The 21437-nt window shown below is 39.9% G+C and overlaps 1 protein-coding gene across 5 annotated transcripts in view; it reads left to right on the top strand.

Annotated features, from left to right (window-relative positions):
- The window catches only part of EEFSEC (eukaryotic elongation factor, selenocysteine-tRNA specific), a 123564-nt gene that overhangs the window by 92010 nt on the left and 10117 nt on the right, over nt 1-21437 (top strand). Inside the window, exon 7 of one of the 5 annotated variants that reach the window (XM_077184390.1) lies at nt 17068-17144. The exons of the other annotated variants lie outside the window; for them this stretch is intronic. Within the exon in view, the coding sequence (XP_077040505.1) occupies nt 17068-17144 (77 nt within the window). The remainder of the gene's footprint in view (nt 1-17067; nt 17145-21437) is intronic. 5 annotated transcript variants of the gene reach the window in all.

Raw genomic sequence — 21437 nt, 5'->3', positions numbered from 1 at the left:
TTTTCTGTCTGTGAAAGAACAGTTCTCTATCCCTAATATAGCCAGTTGATGTATGGATGTGCTAGGCAGGGGGCTGTTTGCCTGCTGAAGTATCAGCTCATCAGGATTGGTATTACAACATGAATGCAGCCTGAAGAATATGCATTTGTTTTCTTTATGATTGCAATGAATTATCTTCTCAAGCTCCCACAATGGTAACATGGGCTGTGCCAAGCAGCATAAGAGAAAGAAGATGTTTATTGAGGACTGAAAATGTGCTAAATAATGCAAGTTCCTGCTGACAGGAGAGCAGGCTGTATATCATGAACTGGGGATTTTCTTTTCATGGCTCATTACAGTGGATTGTTCTCACAAGTACCTCCTCAGAAGATGTTCAAAGATTATAGTCCCTTTGGAGTTCATGTTGAAACTGATGCCTGCTTCCCCAATCCCAGACTTTTTTCCCCTAGTTTTTCTTCATATTTTCCTTGTTATGCTCTGAAGTGAGTAATTTGAGGATGTAATGTAATTGGATTTAGTTGTGGGTTTTATTTTTCCGTCTTGAAATTGTGCACATTCAGAGAAAGATTGACTTATTCAGTGAATTATCAGTGTTTTTATTTTTTACTTGAAGTGAAATTTAAGCTTGGGTTTATTGACCCAGGCTCTCTGTTGAGCTACTCTCCCTTTTAAGAGAAGTTGAATATTTTTAAGAATATTTTTCCATTAACCAAGGCCAAATAGAAAGGTTTTTGGGGGAAATACTAAAATACATATATAATTTAATATTTGACAATTTATTCCTGTGAAAAATCAAATTAATGTCTCACATCTGTAAAAATACTACAACTTGACTATTTCTGTTCAGTTGATCATTGTGCAATTCACTAGTGTTAAGTCTTAAATATGTGATTAGATTTCAGAGTAAATGTATGCTAGAGCAAAAGCAGGAGTGAGTCTCTTTTAGAACTTATTTCTTATAAGCACAGGAAAAAAGTTTTATTTGGCATTTGGAAAACGTTATAGGTAGATAACAGCAGATTTTAAATGTTGTTTCTCTGTAAGATTTTGAGCTTTAATAAATACTGATTCTTGTAAGAAGACTATACTGTCGAGTTTTGCAAATGAGTTTGGTTGAATAACCTTATTTTCTCTAATCATTATAAAGAAAGGATGGATTTGTAGTGTACACAAATTATTGCTTTTTGGGTAGCTAAGAAATGAGAGAAATCTTGTAAAGATGGGGAAGGGTCTGTGTTATTCAGACTCTGAAGTTTCCTGGGTTTGCTTGCTGATGATTGGGAATCTTCTGGTAAAGACCTGTTGATTGCCTCTGTATTTAAAGCTTTTGCTCTTATATTAGATACTAGGTTTTGATTTCAGGACACACATCCATGGATTGCACACAGAATAAGTGGAAGCACATTATGGATTCCCTGCTACTTTCACTGAACCAGGTAGAATTGGCTTGGGGAGGAAAAGGAGGAAGAGACCATCTGTAAGCAAATTGATAGAGGGTATTTCAGTCCACCCCTGCCAATTATTTCTCATCGAAGCTGTCTGAGCCAGTCTTGATGCAATTTAGCTCTTGCCAGCCAGAGGGATTTTATTTATGGAACAGGGCCTGTTGAAACTTCCTCCGACCCTGGAGAAGCTGTGAATGGGAGAGAGCTGATCAAGCAGGCATGTCTGGCTAGCGTATGCATTTCTTTAATAAGGCAGGGATTGATGTCTTTTGCAGTTCAGGGGTTAGATAAACAGCAGTCCCTGGGTTCAAGGCTCTCCATGTTCAGTTGTTTGTTTATACGGATCTCAGAAGGTTAGCTTAGCCTTCTTGACATCCCCAGGGAGCTTTCCTGACCATGCTGTAACCTCGTCTGCTCCAAAGCTGCTCAGGAGGTGTCGCATCGCCTTCGAGGAAAAGTACTGCCTGAGTGGAGTGTGCAGCTCAGACCTGCTCTCAGACTGAGTGGAGTGTGCAGCTCAGACCTGCTCTCAGACTGAGTGGAGTGTGCAGCTCAGACCTGCTCTCAAACTGAGGGGAGTGTGCAGCTCAGACCTGCTCTCAGACTGAGTGGAGTGTGCAGCTCAGACCTGCTCTCAGACTGAGTGGAGTGTGCAGCTCAGACCTGCTCTCAGACTGAGTGCAGTGTGCAGCTCAGACCTGCTCTCAAAGAAAGGTGGATGCAATCAGAGTGGTTGGAACTTCAGGAACTCATAAATAATTTGCACATGTAGCACGTGTAACTACGGTGCTTTCATTCTGAGGCTTGATGTTTGCACACACAGATGCCTACAACTTTCAACTCAGGCTCTTACTGATTGTAGTTCTGAGAAATCAGTGACATACATGACTGATTTGACCAGAACTTTGAGGTTTTCTTACTAATTTCTGCTTCTATTGACTTGCAGTGGTAGCCCCTTAAACTGAATGGGATAAAGCTCAAATAAGTAAGTAGTTATGTTAATAATTTTTTATTAAAAAAAATTAGTGATGGTTACATGTTGAACAATACAGAGAGTTAAAGCATGCATCTAATTAGGCTCATTTCCATAGCTATTCTGTCCCAGTTTTCCTCCTCCACAGACGAGGATGATGATGGTCACATGAGAAATGAGAAAGGAATGGTACAAATTCATCTGGGTCTTTTTGCAGTGTAGTTCTGATGAGTAGAGTTTTTCTGGAACTTGAGGATGGTTTTGCTCAGGGTTAGAAGTGTGCTTTATCACATGTGGGACTGGCTGATTTTAAAATGTGACATGTTACAAAGTTGGCTTAAATCCCAGAATTTGTTGAATTAGTTTTTGCTGATTTGATTTTTCTGCAGCAGCTTCAGTCTGTAGCTGTGCAGACCCAAACAGACAATAATAAACTGGCTGCACACCTACAGCACAGCTTGTGAAATATTCTCTCATACAGATGGGGAAACTGAGGCACAAACATGGGCTGTTAATGGCCACTGGGCATTTTTGAGAGCAGAAATCTGTACAGACCCTTCCTGTCCTGTAACTCCCAGTGTTGTGCTGCTTGACCTGCAATGTATTCATTTCCTTGAGATCGGTTTGTGCACTCCTAGAGCTTCTCAGGAAACCTGAACTTCGTCTGGTGTTCTCAAGTAGGATGATGCTCCTAAAGTATCCTGTCCTGTACAAATCCATATGGATGGCATCCCAGCTGTAAGGTGTTCAGAGTGGGGGAGAGGTCACTTCCATGCTGGCTGAGGTTTCAAAGTGCCAAAATATGAACATCTTGTCGCTTTTAAATGATGTGTGGGGTCTGACTTCAATGCTGGGTTTCGTATTTAATCAGTATTAATATGATAACAGGAATGTGGCAACTGAAGCGAACACAAAGAGATTATCTTCTTAGCCAAATGCATCCATTAGCTAGGAAATGTAGGTTTCTATTAAATGAAGCGGACAGATGGAGTATTGGAGGTGACTGAGAACAGGAGGGGGAGGGGGCTAAGAGGTGAAAGTTGAGGTTTAGAAAATCTCTATAAAAATAAAAACAAACCATCCATCTTGATGGCTGGCGTTTTACCCTCCCGTTGCACTTTCAGGATGGTGCTCCGATTCCTATCAAGAACATTATGCTGAAATTTAATCTAACAGAGCACTTACTCCTGCCAAACTCTGCCTCAGCAACTGCTCCACACCCCCAGAAAGAAGTGGCCAACAAAGCTTCAAATGCAGGACAGTGTTGTGCCATCTTCAGGAAAGCTGCTACTTTGAGATCCCAGGGGAAGACAGATTGGATCTTGTCCCTCTAGTTTGTTGGGGTTTTTTGATTTTTGTTGGGGAAACAAAATCATGTCCCAGCATTTCAGAGCAGTTGGAAAGTAAATTATTCATCTCTTTGTGTGTATGTATAGGAACCCTGATCTCATAACTGTTGTAACAATGTTTATAACCAGTGTTTGAAACCAAGGTTATAATAGTATAAATAATTTTAGATAATGCAGATAACGAGAAGAAAATAATATAATTAGAATTTTACAAGGTGGACAATTCACTAAGATAGATGGAGTAACACAATACATTAAAAAAAATAAATCTGTAACAGCACAAACATGACACTGGTGACAGGAAACATCTGCATTGCCAACCATCCCTGGGCTGGCCGCCACAGCCTCACATCTGCACCCCCAGCCTGGGAGCTGTGTGTGCTCCATTGTATCAGTGCACATCAGACCCCCTGTTCTGCCACAGAGCTTTGGGCTATTTTCTTTGGGCATTTTGTATTGGTTTTAAGTCTATAAGCATTTTACTTGAAAATGAAATTGAAGAAACCGTGTAGGATGTTGCTGCTTAGAGTGGACTGCATTACTTCTGCTTGATTTTCCTCTAAAGCCTTCAGGTGTTAACAAAAATGGGACTCATGGAAAGTCCAGAGTGGACTTCACTTTGCCCACTGTCCATCTCTAAGCCAGTGCCAAATTAACAGTGACTGATTCATTTGGGCAGCACACACCAAATGTTATTACCATCTCTGGATCCAAGAAGAGTTCAGAAATTAAACTTTAAAACCAGATTGGGTTTGTATTTTCCCATCATCCATGGTGTTCCTTGTTCACATACACTGATTTCCTTGCTCAGCATGCAGTGAGTCCCAGGAAGGAGAGGAGATCCCAGGGAAGGTGTGTAGGGCTGGCTGCTGGTGCAGAGCTGCTGGTGCTGGCTGGGGCAGGACCTGCTCCCAGCAGGGAGGTGTGTGCTCTGCTGGCTTCATGGGAGGGTGCAGGAGGTGCAGAGCCATTTTTCAGGCTCTCCTGTCATTCCTCCTTGGGAACCTGACACATGGGCCTAACTTTCTTGCTCGTGTTGTTTTTCTAGGAGGGAGGGAGGTGACTGAGCAGCTAGCCCCTTGACAGGGCAGTTTTAAAACATTCATAAAACTTTTATTGGGCTGCCACCCTTACAGATAAATATTTTCTAAGTTTATGGGTTTATTTTAAGGATTGAAGTTTAATAGCAGCTTTGTAGCCCTCTCTGTCCCCAAAATAGCCTTTTGGCAAGCCCCATCTCTGGAGGCTGCCATGCTTTTCTAGGTCTTTGGAGTTTCTTCATTACTAAATTATTACCCTTTTGCCTCCTTCCAGCTTTGTCTGACTAAATGTGACCAACTGTTAAGTGTTTCCCCTTCCCCCAGCCTTGCTGAAAGCTGATGCTGTGTACCCATATTTGGTCATCATAAAAGGAGAAAGATTGCAGTAGTTATAAATTAATTTCTTTTATTAAATTTGGTTAGTTAAACCTGTTTTATATGAGTCTTCCTTATCAGTCTTTTCTTAATGCTGCATGTGATTTTAAGATGGTACAGGCTGGTGGCATTTCAGACATCTACTGGCACTTTTCAGGCACTTTCTCAATGTGCTTCCACAAATAGAAAAGCTTTGCAGCTCATCACAGCATTAAGTGGGGAAACCAGTGGGCTTGCAGCCAAGGCTGTACAAAGGAATGCTGTATGTAGTGCTTGGAGGAAGATGGAGCTGCAGTTTGAGCATCCCTGCCATTTGATTTCACTGTGCTGTGTCCAAAGAGGTTTCATGGATTTCAGGATGGGCTTTTGCTCAGCACTGACTCAAGGCAGTGTGTGCATTTTGGCTGCCCTGGGAGAGCCATGTATGATCCCCAGGTGTTCCAGCTCCTGGAAAGTGAATGCTTTCAGCTCCTGGAGCCCTACTACATGTTATGGTTTCTTTCTATCCCAGTACAGTTGCTGATCTCCCTTCTTTTCTTACCAGAGGCAGTTGTAATACCTAGAAGCAAAGTGTGTGACTTCTTTTCTCATTTGCTCAGCTATCTTTTATGATGCTACTTTCAATGACTGATTTCCTGAACAGAAAACTGCTGGCACATGATATTTTATCATGGCATCTTTTGGTCTAATCCCAAATTTTTGGTGGTGTTTGTGTTTTTCTGCACAGGAAGCTGTTTTCTAGCATATGTGATTTTTGTCCCTCAGACATACTCAGAAAAGTGCCACAAGTAGGAAACAACTTAAAGGTTGGGTTCAGGGATACTTGTGAAGGACCAGTCTGTGGAACTGACAAAGATAAAATGAGCTTCAGGACAACTGAAGAGATTAAAATAGACTTTACCTCCCTTAAGGGGGTCACTTGGTCCTAACAGACGTAAAAAGAAAAAAACAAATGAAAACAACCCACTTGCTTTATTTTGGGTGAGGCTGACAATTTATATAGTCAGGGAACTCCCTTTTCCACACCAGTCACAGTTCAGCAATACATTTGCTGTTGTTTTTTTTTTTTGTTTTCTTTCTCCTAAAAATAGGAATATCTATTTTTGTACAAAATAGTGCCCTGAGACTTTTGTTTCTGTATTTCCACGACTTCTGTTTTTTATGTCAGCACATCTTGGGGCTTGTCCTAAGAATGGAGCTGATGTAATAATAATGGTTTTCATCATAGCCACCTGATCTGTTGCTTAGAATATAAAACTGTTTACTTTTGCAGGACTGTTTTTCTGCAAGTTTTACACTGATGAAGAAAAAAACCCATAGGAGTCAAGAAAGTTATATTCAATGTAAAAATGAATTCTAACAGCTTATATGCTCAAATAGCCCAGCAATATGTGCCTACCTCAGGATAAGCAAACAGGTTAAGGCGCTTGCTTTTTTTTTTTTTTTTTTTTTTTTTTTTTTTTTTTTTTTTTTTTTTTTTCCAGGAGACTGTTGAGTTCTGGGAATGTGCACATTATGTGCAGAGTTCTTGTCCAGCAAAATTCTGGGCAAAGCTGGACAGTTTGAATTTTTGTATATTCACATGAGAATTTTATTGCTCTATCCATAATGTAAATATGAGTATAATGGATTGTAACTGTTTCAAGTCCTTTCCCTGACATTTGGTAGTGGTAGCCCCCAGCTAGTGCCTGTCTCATATCAGATGGATTTTATTCTTTTTTTCCTCTAGAAAGCTGTGGAGCAGAGATGTAGAGATATTTGATAAGTTGCCAGCAAATTTATGGCAGTACAGTGAAGAAGACTCTGGAGTTTTGGTTTAGCCCCAGTATAAGTCCATCTCCTGGAGCTTTTGCAGTGTTTTGTCTTTCAGGTTAGTTATTGGGTCAGCCAGAAGCCTGTTGGCATTGACTCTTGGTAAATTTCTTTCTTAATTGCTTGTCATAATAGTGTCTCTTGATCCACTGCATTCATTCTCTATTGGGGATTATTCTTCAGAAGAAAACTGGATGTTGCCTAATCCATAAGAGTTGTAAATGCATCTGGAAAGGTAACCAAAGGTGTACTTTCAGGAAATATCCTCTCTTAAATCGAGATGTTCTCTGGATGATCTAATAATTTTCCATAATTATGTATACATCTTATAGTTGTGAGGATGCAAATAGATCAAATGTTTAGCAAATAAAACTTATTAGTTTTGGGGTTTTTTCACTCTTTCTTTCTGGTACATTTTGATTGTGTTTTGAGACTACAGTAGGTTTCTGGTTTGTTGGTTTGGGGTTTTTTTGCCAGCAGCATTGAAAGACCCACAGCTAGGCAGGCTGAGAGGCACTTCTGATTCTTTGACTTTTGAACTCTGTGTCTGTGTTTTCTTTTGTTGTGGTTTAAATTTCACATCACTCAGAAGTTAATGCTTCTTAAGGATGTAATTTACCTTCAACATGATTCTTCTTGCTGGTGTATGAATGGTTCAAGCACTGTGGTTCTGATGGGAAAGTATGAACTGCAGGCAAGAGTCCCTGCTGTGGAAACAGAAATAGTGAAAAAAGGAACAAATATGGCTTCAGGGTAAAAAATGCACTTCTCAAGTTTTGTTGTAAAATAATTAGCCTTCTGTGGAGGCGCAGAGACCATAGAAAAAGCACAGGAGCTGCTCAGTTGCCTGTGATTTGACTCAAAGTTTATGACCTTGAGTAATGTGCCTGCTCAACCACACTTAACAAAAGCATATTTGATGAAATGTTAAAGTCATGAATTACACTCCATGGAAAGCCTTTTTTAAAATTTGTAAAATCAGAAATAAATCAACATCTTCAGACCTCAGCAGAGTTGTTTAAATATGGAATTAAAAGGAACAGGCTGTTTCATCAACAATGACACTTTGTAAACTTACACAGAATGTGTAGCTTTTCTTCAGGTTGAAAAAGGACTCTGTATTCCAAGGTATTGTATAAAGAACTGTAGCATTAGGAACCCTGCTTTCTAAGTGGGGAAGCTGAAACAGAGGTGAAATAATGTGGTGAACTGATGGAAGCCAAAGAAGTAAAACTGCCTAAGCCTGGGTTTCTTAATTTCCAATCTAATTGTCTGCCCATTAGGGCTGCAAAAATTTCAGAGCAAGTTGTGTGACAATTTGGAGGCTTCTGTAAGGCAGTGTCTGTCCCTCTCTTTTCCTTGTTTTGAGCAACAGTTACTGGTTCAATCATCCTCTCATTTCAACCATCAAATGTGTAGTTACTCCCAGTTTATACTTATAAAACAGATCTTACTTATGAGAGAATAAATGTGCTGTCCCTGCTCACACAGCAGCTCTGACTGAGCTGTCAGCCCAAAGCCTTGCATGGCATTGGGAGCCTGTTCTTCTCTCTTTTATTGCTTCATGAGTTTTATTTATCTGCTTAAATGTAATATATTGGAATTGTTACTATTTATTTCATTTGTTTGGGTTTTTTTTTTTAAGTAGTTGGGTGCTACTGTGTTGAAACAAAAATAGGAAGTGTTTTCTTTGACTAGATGTTAGGATTACTGCATAACAATGAAAATACAGTTTTTGTTTTCTTGGAGAGCTTTTAGCTTTTTTTTCCCCATGTATTAGGCATCACATCTGATGCTAAACCACTGTATAAAACATCTTTGTTGGAAGCTGGAAATTTCCCTGTAAAGTTAGATAGTTTGATTTTTTTTTTTTTTTTTTTTTTTTTTTAGGTCACAAGAAAGTTTGAAATGCACAATAGCTCTGAACATTAACTTTTCACTTTGTCCCTGGAACTTTTGAAGAGAGGCTTGCATTTTTTGGCATTGGTCAAGTAGTCTGGTCTTGATAGACTTGCAGTCTGTAGTGTCTTTGTATTAAGTGTTCCCCCTGGGGCTCCATCTTGTGTTTTAATTCCGAGTTTGTGCTGATGTATGGGCTCTTCTGTTTAATAACTATTATTTTCTATGCCATTATGCCTACATACTTTACTTGATTTGTGTTGCATACAGAGTGTTTTCCCCTTGTTGTGTTTGGAACTGGTTTGTAATAGGGTTATTGTTATGTAATTCTGACTGAAAGTTAAAACTTCATCAACAAACACAAAGTGCTTGTTCTGGTTGAAAATTTGTATCTTACACTCATCATAAACTATTTATCCATTATGTGCTGGTTTTTATAGTTTAAATAAAAGAAACCACTATTTCATCCACGCTGCAACTTAGGAAGTATTAAAGATTCACTGGTATGTAGAGCACTTACTGCTGTGAACACAAGTGAAGAGTTTCTGTAAACAATTGATTCAAGATTTCAAAATAACACAAGTGCTGAGAAAACTGCTGCACTCAACTATACTGTCACATTTCCATGGATTAATGAGTTACTGTTTGTTATCTCAGTGATAGTGACTGTCTGAATGCTCAAACCCCATCACAAATGTGCAATAAATTCATAACCTCAGATGTCTCTTTAAATCCCAGTGAAGATGTTTTGTGGGGAGTACAATGTGCTGAGGAGCATTTTGCAGTTACTGAAGCTCAGCTGATAGGCACTGACTTGCTTCTGTGTCTGAGCTGTAAAATGACAAATGGTTGAAAAATATATCCTTCGTGCCAAGATCAGAGATTCCTGCCTGCAGTTGTAGAGTGCTTTAGAGCAATTCAAGAAGATATTCAGATGTTGGCTGGAGAATGCATTCATTCTTCCAAGCTGTGAATATTCCACTAGTCTGTGACTCTACTTTTGTCACTGTTACTCATGAACTTACTGTGCTCAGTGATCCCCAGCCTCCTCATGCTTTCTAGTCTTCCTGCCTGTCTTACTTAACCCCCAGCTTCATTTACACTTTTACTCTGCATTGTCTGTGCTGGAAAGCACTATAAATATGAATAGAAGCCCTGGGTGTACCTGTGGTGGGCATATTAGTGTGTAGATCTAGTCAGGCTTGCAGAACTGTCAGTGTCCTTTTTCTGGAGCATGTTCAATCTATTTATCTAAGTAGGTAGTATTGCAATTAATTTTTTTTCAGTAGTTTGTCCTTTTGAAATTATGCTTAAAAAATCCAGAAGCTTTTTGAAGTGCAGACTGGCTCTGCTTGTCTTGGGATGGCTGAATGCTGCAGTGCACATCGCTCCAGTGTACACTGGACAATGTTTTGGTGTTTAGGAAGATGCAGCATGTTCTGTGTGCAAGCCCTGACACACAAACGCTCACACACCGTGTATATTGTGGCTGCACATCTTCAGCTTGTGTGGTATGATGTGCACACTCGTGCACGCCCACACACTAAACCTTTGCAGGTCAAAAAGGGAGGATAAACTTCTGAACCCAGCTGCTTCCAAATTAACTACATGTGCAGGGACCACCAAAGCTGGGGTTACCGTATTCCAGAAGAGTGCTGGACACTGACACCCACATCTTGTACTGCAGGAGACTTCTTGTTCTTGCCTTGGAACCTGAAGGATGATGCCTTGGAAACACGGCGTCCTCTTTGCCCTTTCCTTGTCACCAGAAAGGACAGGCAGCAGTTTGGTGGCTTCTCCCTTCGTTATGGAAATGGGACTGATACAGTAATCAGGATGCTACATATGGAGCTTTTTAAATTACTGCTCTTCAGTCTTTTGTTAGCCTTCATTATTCCTGAAGATTTTTTCCAAGTCATAAAAATGACATTTTTAATATGCAGAATTAAAAAAAAAGGCAATATGAAGAATACATTTTTGTCAATAAGCTTTTACCTTTTAAACCAGTTATCTTAGTTTCTGCTCTAGGTATTTTAATTGAAGATTAACTACTCTTAAAGAGTATACAAATTTAGGTAGTATATATTTGAAGTAGTAAAATAGGACTGAATAAAAGCTGGGAATAGAGTGGCCTGTCCATTATAATTTTAGATTGCAGAGCACAAACTAACCTTCATTTGAAGTCAGCACTGCTGACTGAGAGACTCTTCTAATGTTAAGGCTATTTTATTTAATTTTTTTGTTGTTGTTCTGATGAAGTTCACTAGAAGTATACTTTGGAGTTGCAAGTTGAGCTGGTCTTACCTGGAATGTTTGTTTTATTCCTGCTGCGTTTTCTAATAACAAGTTGTTGAGTCAAAGCTGATGCATGCAAGCATGAAAGAAAATGCTAAACAATAACTGTTTTATGCTTCTTTTGACTTCTGCTAAAATGACCTTGGTGAGCTCCTTTTTACCTACTACAGGAAATAAGATTGGTTCATTTTCTGCAGACTGATAATTTCTCTTGCATCTTGAGCAGCCTTGGGTACCACACAGATTGTCTAAACTATGGGCATTGAAGGCATGGAGGCTGCTTTTGTTTCAGAGGGAGGCAGTTGAAGAGGCTGCTGCATTCTGAGCACCTGCCTTGTCTCTGGGGCAAAGTGTACCTGGTTGCCTTCCAAAGAGAGGCTCATGTCTTCCTCAGGTATCCCATATTTTTTCCAAGGATTCGAGGATAGCTGTCCTCAGGAAAATATTGTTAAGATTTATTGTTTAAATCTATTTGGAAGGGAGTGCATCTGATAGGTTTTGTAAACACTCTGATTTTTCTTTCTCCTTAGAGTTTTTACTAGAGCTTGAATTTTAGCAGGATAAGTTTTAATGTAAACCTCCTGTAGATCCATAGCCTTGATGAACTGCATGTAAAACACACACTTCTATGAACACTTTGATGAATTCCCTCATCAGTGTGCAAGATGGGGGAATGCTGCTGCTTCCATTTTGATCCCTGAAAGCTGCAGTAGCCTAATAGAGCTGGAGCTGGTGCTTGTGCTGGCTCAGTAACCTGCATGGAGATGTGATTCCTGACTGGACCATTCCCTTGGGCAGTCCCTGAGGCAGCCCTGCCCTGTGCCTCAGCCTGCAGGGCATGCAGAGCTTTAGAAGGAGAATAAGGCTCAATATTGTGGTGTGCTGCAGACTTCCCCCTCTGCTGCCTGCCTGTAAGGAAGGAACCTGGATAAGATAGGACTTGGGCTTGTCTTAACATGGTGTAATAGTCTCTGTGTTCCTAGCTTTGCACAGGGAAAAAAAGCTGGTTTTGGCCAGAGCTATGCCCTTTATCCATGGCACTTGCCCAGTCCTTCCCTTTTCTTGGGTTTTTGTTGATTTTTTTTCTTGTTCTTGTTGTTTTCCCCCTCCTCATAAGGAGGAAGGGTTTGAACTACAGATTTGCCATAATTCTGCTGCAAAATCAGTAACAGCTGTTGGAATTGTAAATGGCTTCTTGGTTGCCATCATAGAACCTGCAGTTGATCATCTCTGCCCTGAGCAATAACTGGAGACATCAGAGCTCTAACACAGATGGGTTTGGGAAGGGATGGGGGTTTCCTTTTACTGGATGACTTTTCAGATGCTGTGAAGTGCAGAGTTGACTGGAGCAGTGTCATAATGGGAGCTACAAGGAAGATGCAGAGGAGCTACCAGAGAAAATCTAATTTGAATGTGAATAGTTCTTAAATTAGCCCCTTTCAAAAATCCAGTATTCTAGGAAAACTCAGTGGGCAAAAGATACTCCATGCTTTCATTGGGTCTCTCTACAAATTATTTATGATAGGCTACATATGTTCCTGTGTTGTCTTTGAGTAATTTAGGTATAATAAAAATTGATATCTTAATACATGGCAAACATTTAAGAATTATTTGTCCAGAAAAATAAGTCTTCAGATCTGACAGCCCCCACTCCTGAAATGGACTGTATAGAACATGAACTTAATGAAATCCATAGTCATCACAAAGGTGCTGCCTTTGTGGTTTTGGTAACGGGGCTGATTTATTCTTGTTTGTGTGTTTTGGCTGATCATATTACATCTCCTGTAATTTTATTTTCCTCTCCTTCAATGCTGCCTTTTACTGCACTCCCTAGAAACACCGCATTTATTTATGGGGGTTGGATGTTTTTGGCAGTGAAGTCAGAGGAGTTGGTATGTTGGAAATGTGCAGTGGCTCTCCAATCCAGGTTGTTGCTCCACGGAGCTGGGTTGGCTGTTGTAACACCTTGCAATTTAAGTTGCAAACCTTTTCCCTTTCATAGCTGCATTTGGCCCCACAGCTTTGCACTGGCAGTGGGAATGTGTCCATTAGGTTGCTGTAATTTGTTCCGTTCCAGCCAGCCACCTGTATCAGGACACTTGTTAATAATTTCTGCATCAGAGCCCTGTGAATTGCCTGCATCTTATTTCTAAACAGTGTGATCAGCACCTGGAAATTTCAGAAAGATGAGGAGAGTCTTTTGGGGTGATGGTTCAGGAAAGCTAATCTCCTTCAGCCTGAATATGATCTGCTCCCCTGCACTTGGACAGAGGCTGTACCTGTTTTCTGATATTTTACTTGAATGGGCTTTAGAACAGTCTGTGCCCCAGGAAGAGTGCAGCGAGGAAGGAAACCCAGCCCTTGGGTGTTTGCCTAGAAAAATGGAAGTATTGGTGTGGCATGGATAGAGGTATTAAGTTATTAATATGTGCTGGGTCTGTGTCACTGTATCTCTGCAGCTTGTGCTATCTCATTTAAAGTCTGACCTACTGTGCCTACTACTCAGGTTCAACTTGGTTGGCATTGCTGTTTATTTGGAGCCTGAGTACTATAAAGTAATTATTAGAAAGCATTAACTTTTATATTCAAAGTTTTATTTTGGTCTTTCTATTTAGTGAGAAAAAGCATGAAAATATTAAACTAAGTCTTGATATTTAGGAGGGAAATATAAATAAATTGGTACTTTTAGAATAATGCTTATATAAATTTTAAGCATTTTTATTTGTAGAGTGGACTGATGACATTGCATTTTTGAAATTTACAATATTGAAGCAGCTTACAGAGTCCCATTCTGCAAACCTTCCCCCCTGCTTTCTGATAATCATTGGCTAATTTATTTCTGTAAGAACATTTAAAAATATTGTAGTTAAATAATACAAAGAGAATAGAGTTAAGGCTCAGTAGTGTTCAGCCAGCATGTGAAAAGCATAGTGTCTTAATTAAAAGAAATGCAGAAAACTTAGTTATTGGAAAGCATTTTTTACTGCTAGAGGATTTGTGGGTGACTAAGAAATTTATAGACTTGAGTTTTTTATTTTTTAAATAAAAGCCAGATACATGTCTTCATAGTTTGGCTTGTTGACTCAATTTACTTGGATGGAATTTTTCAACATTTAAAACAAATTAAAATTCATGAATCGTTTATGCTTAAAGGCACAAGCTTTTTTAGACACAGCAGTTAAGACTTAACTGGTTACATACATAAAATACTGGTTTGGATATGTAAATTTGGTACTTGCTCCCTTAAAAAATGCAGATGAAAGTTGAAATAGTTGGGCTAAAGCCTTGATTACCTGTTATACAATAATTATTGCCCTTGAATAACTGTTTATATTAGCATTGTATTGTCTTTCTCTCTTGTTTCCTGCAAAAGCAGTGACTGCTTTGCAGGACAGCTGTGAAGAAAACATTCCACCACAGCAGAAGGCAGCAAGGCGGTTTGTAAAGCTGGATTGTGCTGCCTCAGTCACAGTCTGCAATTTCTTGGTACTCAGGTTGTTTTCAGTTTTGATCTGTTGATCCAAAGTCACTCTTGAATTGGGTTTTGCTGCTCTGTGCTGGTGTGGTGTGACTCGTTCAGGAGGGGAAGGTGTTGTTCCAACCAGGGTGCCACTGGTGTTAGATTAGGATCTGCATTGTTTTATTCTGTGGTAAATGCAGCATGTGAATTTTTTAATTGTTTTAATTATTGTGGCCACTTGATTGCTGGTACAGCTAAGTGAGCTATTCCACAAACATTTGTAGATGTGGCAGCCTTTATTGGCAGGTTTTAAACTCTGCTTTCCTGGAGTTTGCTTAAAAACATGACTCTGAGAATGTAGGTGAACAGTCAGTGGATGTCAACAAAAAATGACAATTGTTCCAGATCGAAATGTCTGTTCTCTTTGAAATCTGTTACTTCAAGAATATTTTGAGGATTTTATGTGTTCACTTAGAAAGCTCATTTCTCTGCTGCTGTAGTATCCAGACACCCAGTCACTGTAGCACAGCTCTGGGCACTGTGTTGGTGTCAGAGAGGTACCAGCCATGGCTTGTTTTTTTCCTCTGGACTTCTATTGCAGAGGACAAGGGGGAGCAAAGTGAGGGGTTTGTGGCTGTACATGTGCAGATGCATATGTACTGCTGAAAACTGAAAGCAGTTAAATTAGAATGTACAATTTTTAAGTAAAAAGAAAGGTAAAACAGTAGATAAATTGGGAAGCAAAGACAGACTACACCCATTTGGATGTTCCTTACTAAGGCTGTTTTGTATGTAAAGTCCATAATTTGTACATAGAAGTCCATAATGGGCTTTCCCTGGAAGCTGAGTTCATTTTCTGCAGAAAGGATTTTTTAAAGAACATTGGAATAGTTGAGGTTGAGTTTTGATACATGAGCCAGGTAATTAGTGTTTGAGCATCCACTGTAGCTGGAAAACACGGAGCCAGTGAGAGCAAACCTGTCCAGTCCTGTCCCTCAAGTGGTCTCTACTTATTGAGTGACCCTTGCATTTCTCATGCAGCCTTCCCTGGTGTTTGACTGAGGTCCTCCTGTGGATGGGGTTTGAGTCTGGGAACCTCACCCAGGAATGTGTCCCATGGAGCTGCTGCATCCGAGGGTGTTTGAGTGCCCCTTTATGATCAGCAGCAGCAGTTTCACTGTTGGTCTTGGCAGACTGTGAAAGACACTGGGAGGGGAGCACACTGTGGAACTGTGAAGAGTCATTTTAGGGAAGAAGTATATGAATAATAAAGGAGGAAGAACTGGCAAACATTTGATTTTGTCTTGGTAAAACAAAATTATACAAATTTTTAGTAGGTGGGTTTTTTTGTTTGTTTGGGTTTTTTGCCTTTTTTTTTTTTTTTTGGTTGGTTGGTTTTCTGGTAGAAAGCCATAGAGGAGAAATTTATAGTTTATTAAAAGACTGAAAACTTCATAGTAATCCAAAACTCTCATGCTGTTTATTCTCCTCCACCTCCTACAACATTTTATTTCCCTTGTAATAATTAGTTTGAACTTTCCTCTATTTCTCTGGATCAAGTAATTTTCATACAACTTTGGGATTTTTTTTATATGCTTTAAATCTTTCTTCTAAATAATGTTTTTTATAACAAAAAAAAAGCCATGAATACATTATAATTTCAATTTTCATGGCGTGTGGAAGATTTCTGCACTAGGTCTTTATTGTTTTTGAAGAATTCATCACCCTAGTTAAGAAGCTTAATATAAATTAAAGAAGGTATTAAGGAACATTAAGACATCAAAATGTGGAGCGTTCTTTTCCTTTCGATTGCTCCAAATGCAAACAAGTTGAATAAAATGTAATCAAAGGGCCTGTTTGGAGAACATTGAGTGGCTTTACAGCTGTGCTGTAGAGAACCTCTGGTAAGAGCATAATTCAAATAAAAAGGCCTTTCTTTCCTCCTCCTAATTCTCTTTGTTGTGGTGACAACAGAGTACAAGCCCGATAAAAATTTAATCACCTTATCTTTTTAAAGCAAATTGCATATTTGTTTACACACAATATACATAACATGAAAAAGCAAAAGCTGCTATCCAATCCCCCTCCCCTTCTAATCGCCTTAAAGGCCCTTGCCTAGAAGTTTAAAAAAAAAAAAATTTAAATGTTTTAGTCTTTATTCTGAAGTCCCATTGTTCAGGATTGCTTTAAAAAGGCAGCCTGGGGAAAGATGAATATCGCCAAACTTAAACTCTGGACCAGGGCTGAGCAGCCGATGCCTGGGATGTGTCAGTGGAGTTGGTCCAGCTTAACCGGCTGCTGCGGTGCCTCCTCCACATGGAGAGTGGCAGGGGAGGTGGGAGGATTACAGAGGGGCCTGTGGATTGAGCACTTTGATTTGGAACTGCTTTGTAATGAATTGCCTTTGATTCTGTGTCAGGTCTGCCAGCCTGGACCTCTTCTGCATTGTATGCATTTCTGAGAGGCTGCTGCAGGAGATCCTGGGCACTGCTGCAGGTCGTGTTGTTGTTGTTGTTCCCTTTTCACTGGGATGATGAAGTTTTAGTCTCTTATGTTGAATGCAAAACATGTTTTCAGTTGTTTCTGCTCACCTTGGTGCACACAGCTTGAGCATTGTTGGTTTTGTTTATTTACTGTTTAATAGGTCCTGGAATGCTGACAAAAACACAATCAAAAGTGCCTTCTGGCCCACTGCTGAGTGGCTCTGGGCTGAGAAACTCCCTCACTGGATGGGAATTTAGTGCCAAAGGGATATTCTATGGTTTTCAAAATTATGAAAGCTCCTGTGTTTAGTGGTTCCATAGTGGTTCCTATTTTTACATACCTAACTGTACTCTCTGGGGACATGTTTGTGATACTGCTCCTCTTGATCTGAGAATTTAATCAGCAAGGACTACCTCAATAATAAAACTTGTGAAATTCTGTCCTGTACAACAGTTGTCATACACTCTCCCAGATTGCACTCTGTGTTTATGTCTGCATGTTTCTTAGTGCTCTGCCAGAAGAGAGAGAGCTTAGGAGATCCAGTGACAGTAATTGTGATTTCAAGACACTGTTCTGAGTGTTTTGAATGGTCTTGGGTATTTCACGCTGACCTGCCTGTAATTTTTCTACTGCTGAATTGTAAGAAGAGCCTGCCTATAATCCCAGGCTTCCAACATTATATTTATATGCATAAATAATTTGATTCCTTATTAGTTCCATCATTTTTTCATAGTTGTTCCTGTTATGCACTGGGCATTTTCCGTGCATTCAGTTTTTGCTTCAGGGAGTTTGAAGAATGTGTGGACTGAAATCACAGCACTGGTGTGAGTTGTGCCTCTCCCTGCAGGTATGCTACAGCACTTAGGCATGATCTCAGTGGCTCTGTGGACCTTTAGTGGCCATCAAATGAAAAGAGAGTTGTAATAATTGTTGATATGATACATCAGCTGGCATAATTGCAACCTTGTTACTGTACTGAAAGTCCATGCAGAAATTAATTTGAAAATTTCCTCTAGGCTAGTGGAACAGTGTTGGATTTGAGGCCAGAAATATGGTCATAGTGGTTGTCTTTTAGCTCTGCAGTTGATCCATTGTATTGTGTGTACACTTAATTTGTAGGCTAGACCTAAAGCATGGTGCACTGGAGTCTCCCTGTAACCTGTATTAAGGTTAGTCCCTGCTGCACAGAAACACAAAGTTTTGTAGAGCATACAACTCATAGTTGTGTTCCAAGAGTCAAGGTGGAAAGTTCTCAGCTGTTAGGGAAGTTGTTCCAGAAAGACTTTGCCAGCAAATGGTTGTGGTGCAGTGTGCAACAGCAGCTGTGTTGGGCTATAAAATGAGGTCAGGTTTGGTATTCTCAACTGCTTTCTGCTGAGGGATGGCCAACTAGCCAAGAAATGAAGACCTAGAGTATGTCACTTCATCTCCATGCTGTCATTTAGGGCTGAAGGGGGTATGTTGGTGTATTTTGGCAAACCCACAGTGGGAACTGCAAATATCCTTCTAAAGTGTGTGTGGGCTTGTGTAGATTTACTGAAGTAATGAGATGGATGCAGAGCAGTGGTGTGATACATGATGGGGATTTGTCAAGTTCAGAAATCTCTCCTGCTGTGTGGTTTCAAATGAGAGTGGTCCATTTGTACTTGCTGTTTAATAGTTGCATTTTATTTTTGAAATACAAGGTTAAAAAATGTGGTCGTATTATGTAAATTTGGGAAAACAGATACTATATCCTGGTCATCTCGCTGGAAATTGAGCAATATAAAGCTGAATGAATTGCATACTCAATGCACTGTGTTATGCTGGGTCTCCTCAGTGTGGATGACAGGTTTAGGATGAAGAGAGGAGAGGGAAACACAGGGAAGTGTACCACTGATACCCACTCAGCAGCTACGGTGTGGTGCTGGAGTCTGTGCTCCATTTAGCAATATGAAAAATATCAGACTGAAAATCAAGACGCTGACTTCATGTAGAAGGTATGGCAGACTAATTAAAGAAAAAAATGTGTACCAATTGAGCCTATAAAACTCTTCCTGACCTTGAGAAAACTCCCAGGGAGCTGTGGGAAACTCCAATCTGTCCCCTCTGAACTTTTTTGTGTTGTTGTTTAAATATAGTAACTGCTTTTTTAATTAAAAAGAAAAATTAGATGGCATTTCAAATTGTGTCCATGGTGCCTTGGGGACCTATTACAGTACAAATTACCCTCTACTATTTAGTGAGGTCTTGTTTACTATTGTGTGAAAGGGGGGTTACCAGTGTAAGGATGTAGGACAAGAAGGGCCCTTCTTTGAAAGTCTGGCTCTGCACATGAAAGTGACGCCAGCAATTGGAAGCAATTTGTGGAATTGTTTGATTATATTAATTATGGCACCAGCAAACAGTGCTTGGGAAACAGTTTTGTTTTCTTGCATTCTTTCTTGATTGCTTGCAGCAAAAGCCAAGATACAAAATGTGCCTTTAAGGACTGCCAGAGAGCGCAGTTCAAGCCATTGTGTGGAATTGGCACTGAGCTTGAAAGGGTTGTGTCCAGCTTGATGGGAGAGTTTTCCAAATACAGCTTCGGCCTGAACTTCACCCAGGTCAGCTGCTTAAATTAAAACAGCTTCTGTCTTCCTCATCAGGGAAGATTGGCTCTTTCCCTGCGAAGTAGGAGCCCATAATGAAATCCATGTTATTTCCAGTAGTACCACTTCTTATAATAATATCTTTCAGTCCAAAAGCCTGTATAAACTTAAATTGATACACAAGACTCAGTCCTGCTCACCACTGAGCTGCAGCCTTCTCTGATGTGGTGCAGGGCAGCTGTTCCCCAATTTATGGGAAGATGTTTTATTTGTGAAGGATTTCCAAGCAGTCTGCCATGCTGAGACTGCAGGAATAGTGCTGCTGATGCAGGCTGGCTGTCACAACAGTGTTTGCTTGGGACATAGGGCAATCTGCTTCTGCTCCAAGTGGCTGTAAGATTTTTTTTTTCCTTGTCTCTGTCACCAAACAAAGAATTATGGATGTTTTGTGTAGATCCCAAATACCATGCTGAGGATTTAGCACATTTGGGAGGACGGAATCTCCTTTCTTGTCTTCTTGGAGGCTGGTTGCTCCCTGGCCAACTTCTTGCTGTAGCCCTATTAATATTCACAAGCCAGGCAAGGTGGTAATAACTGATCTTGTACTGGCCAGAAAAGAAAAATTACTCTTCTCTGGAGTTTGAAACTCTAGCAGAATATTTGAGAGAGCTGACAAGAGATGTGGAAAAGGTGGTGTGAATCCAAAATAGAATTACTGGAGAATTATGAAGGGATTTACATAAGTAAAATTCATTGCCTGATCTGTGGAAGTAATTGAGGCTGAAAACCTGAGCTCTGAGGGTAGCAAGGAAAGGAGTATGTATCCCTTGATTCTTGAGTGAATCTCAGGTAAACTATTACACTGAAATCATCTTGGTAATCATATTATATTTGCTTTGTGGTGATGAATACCTAGGAGAGTAGATTGGCTCCTGTAAGAGAACTTAAATCTTCTGCCAAGAAAATGTTTATAGGTGTTGACCCTGATGTCAGGTAGAGAATTCCTGCTTGATCCTGGGCTCCAGTTAGCTCAGGACACAGTTCCACCCCTGCTCTTTCTCAAGCACAATACATTCATGAGAGGCAGATGGGATGCCAAGCTAGACAGGATCAGCAATCTCTAGATGACCCATCACCCAGTCCACTGGATGTGGTGGGGTGCATTTGAGTGTTTATGGGTACAGTAACACAGTACTTTTGTCCTTAGAAGGCTCACAGAGATCTTGTTTTTCCTGATCAGTTTGGGGTTTTTTTTGTTTGGGTTTTTGTTTTGTTAGTGTTTTGGGTTTGGGTTTCGTTTTGGTTTTTGTTTTTTTGTTTTTTTTTTTTTTTAATTTTGTTTTGTTGGTTTCTGTTTTTAGCTTGGTTTGGTTTTTTTGCTGAGATATTGAAGGTGCAAAATTGCATTAATAAAGTCAAAAGGTAGAATTTGGAGTATCTTTAGGAGAGGAGAAGAGAAGCAGAGTTGCTAACTGGTGTAAGGAGTTGAAGCAGCAGGATGTTATATTTTGTTGTTCTTGTCCTTCCTGCCTGACTGCAGAGATTACTGTAACAGGAGAGGCTGGGCAAACAGACCCTCTCATTTGGAATGCTTCTAGCTTTTGTTTAAATCAAAATTCCAGAGTGTTACTTTAGAGATATTACATGAGCTTTTCAAGTTCTTAGGGTGCATAGAAACAGTTTTGTAGAACTGCTGACGTGTTTTGGGACTAGTTGGAAAACAAGTGTGTGCTTT

The sequence above is a fragment of the Agelaius phoeniceus genome, chromosome 11, assembly GCF_051311805.1.
Source record: "Agelaius phoeniceus isolate bAgePho1 chromosome 11, bAgePho1.hap1, whole genome shotgun sequence".
Taxonomy (NCBI): Eukaryota; Metazoa; Chordata; class Aves; order Passeriformes; family Icteridae; genus Agelaius; species Agelaius phoeniceus.
This window is presented reverse-complemented; position numbering and strand designations above follow the sequence as displayed.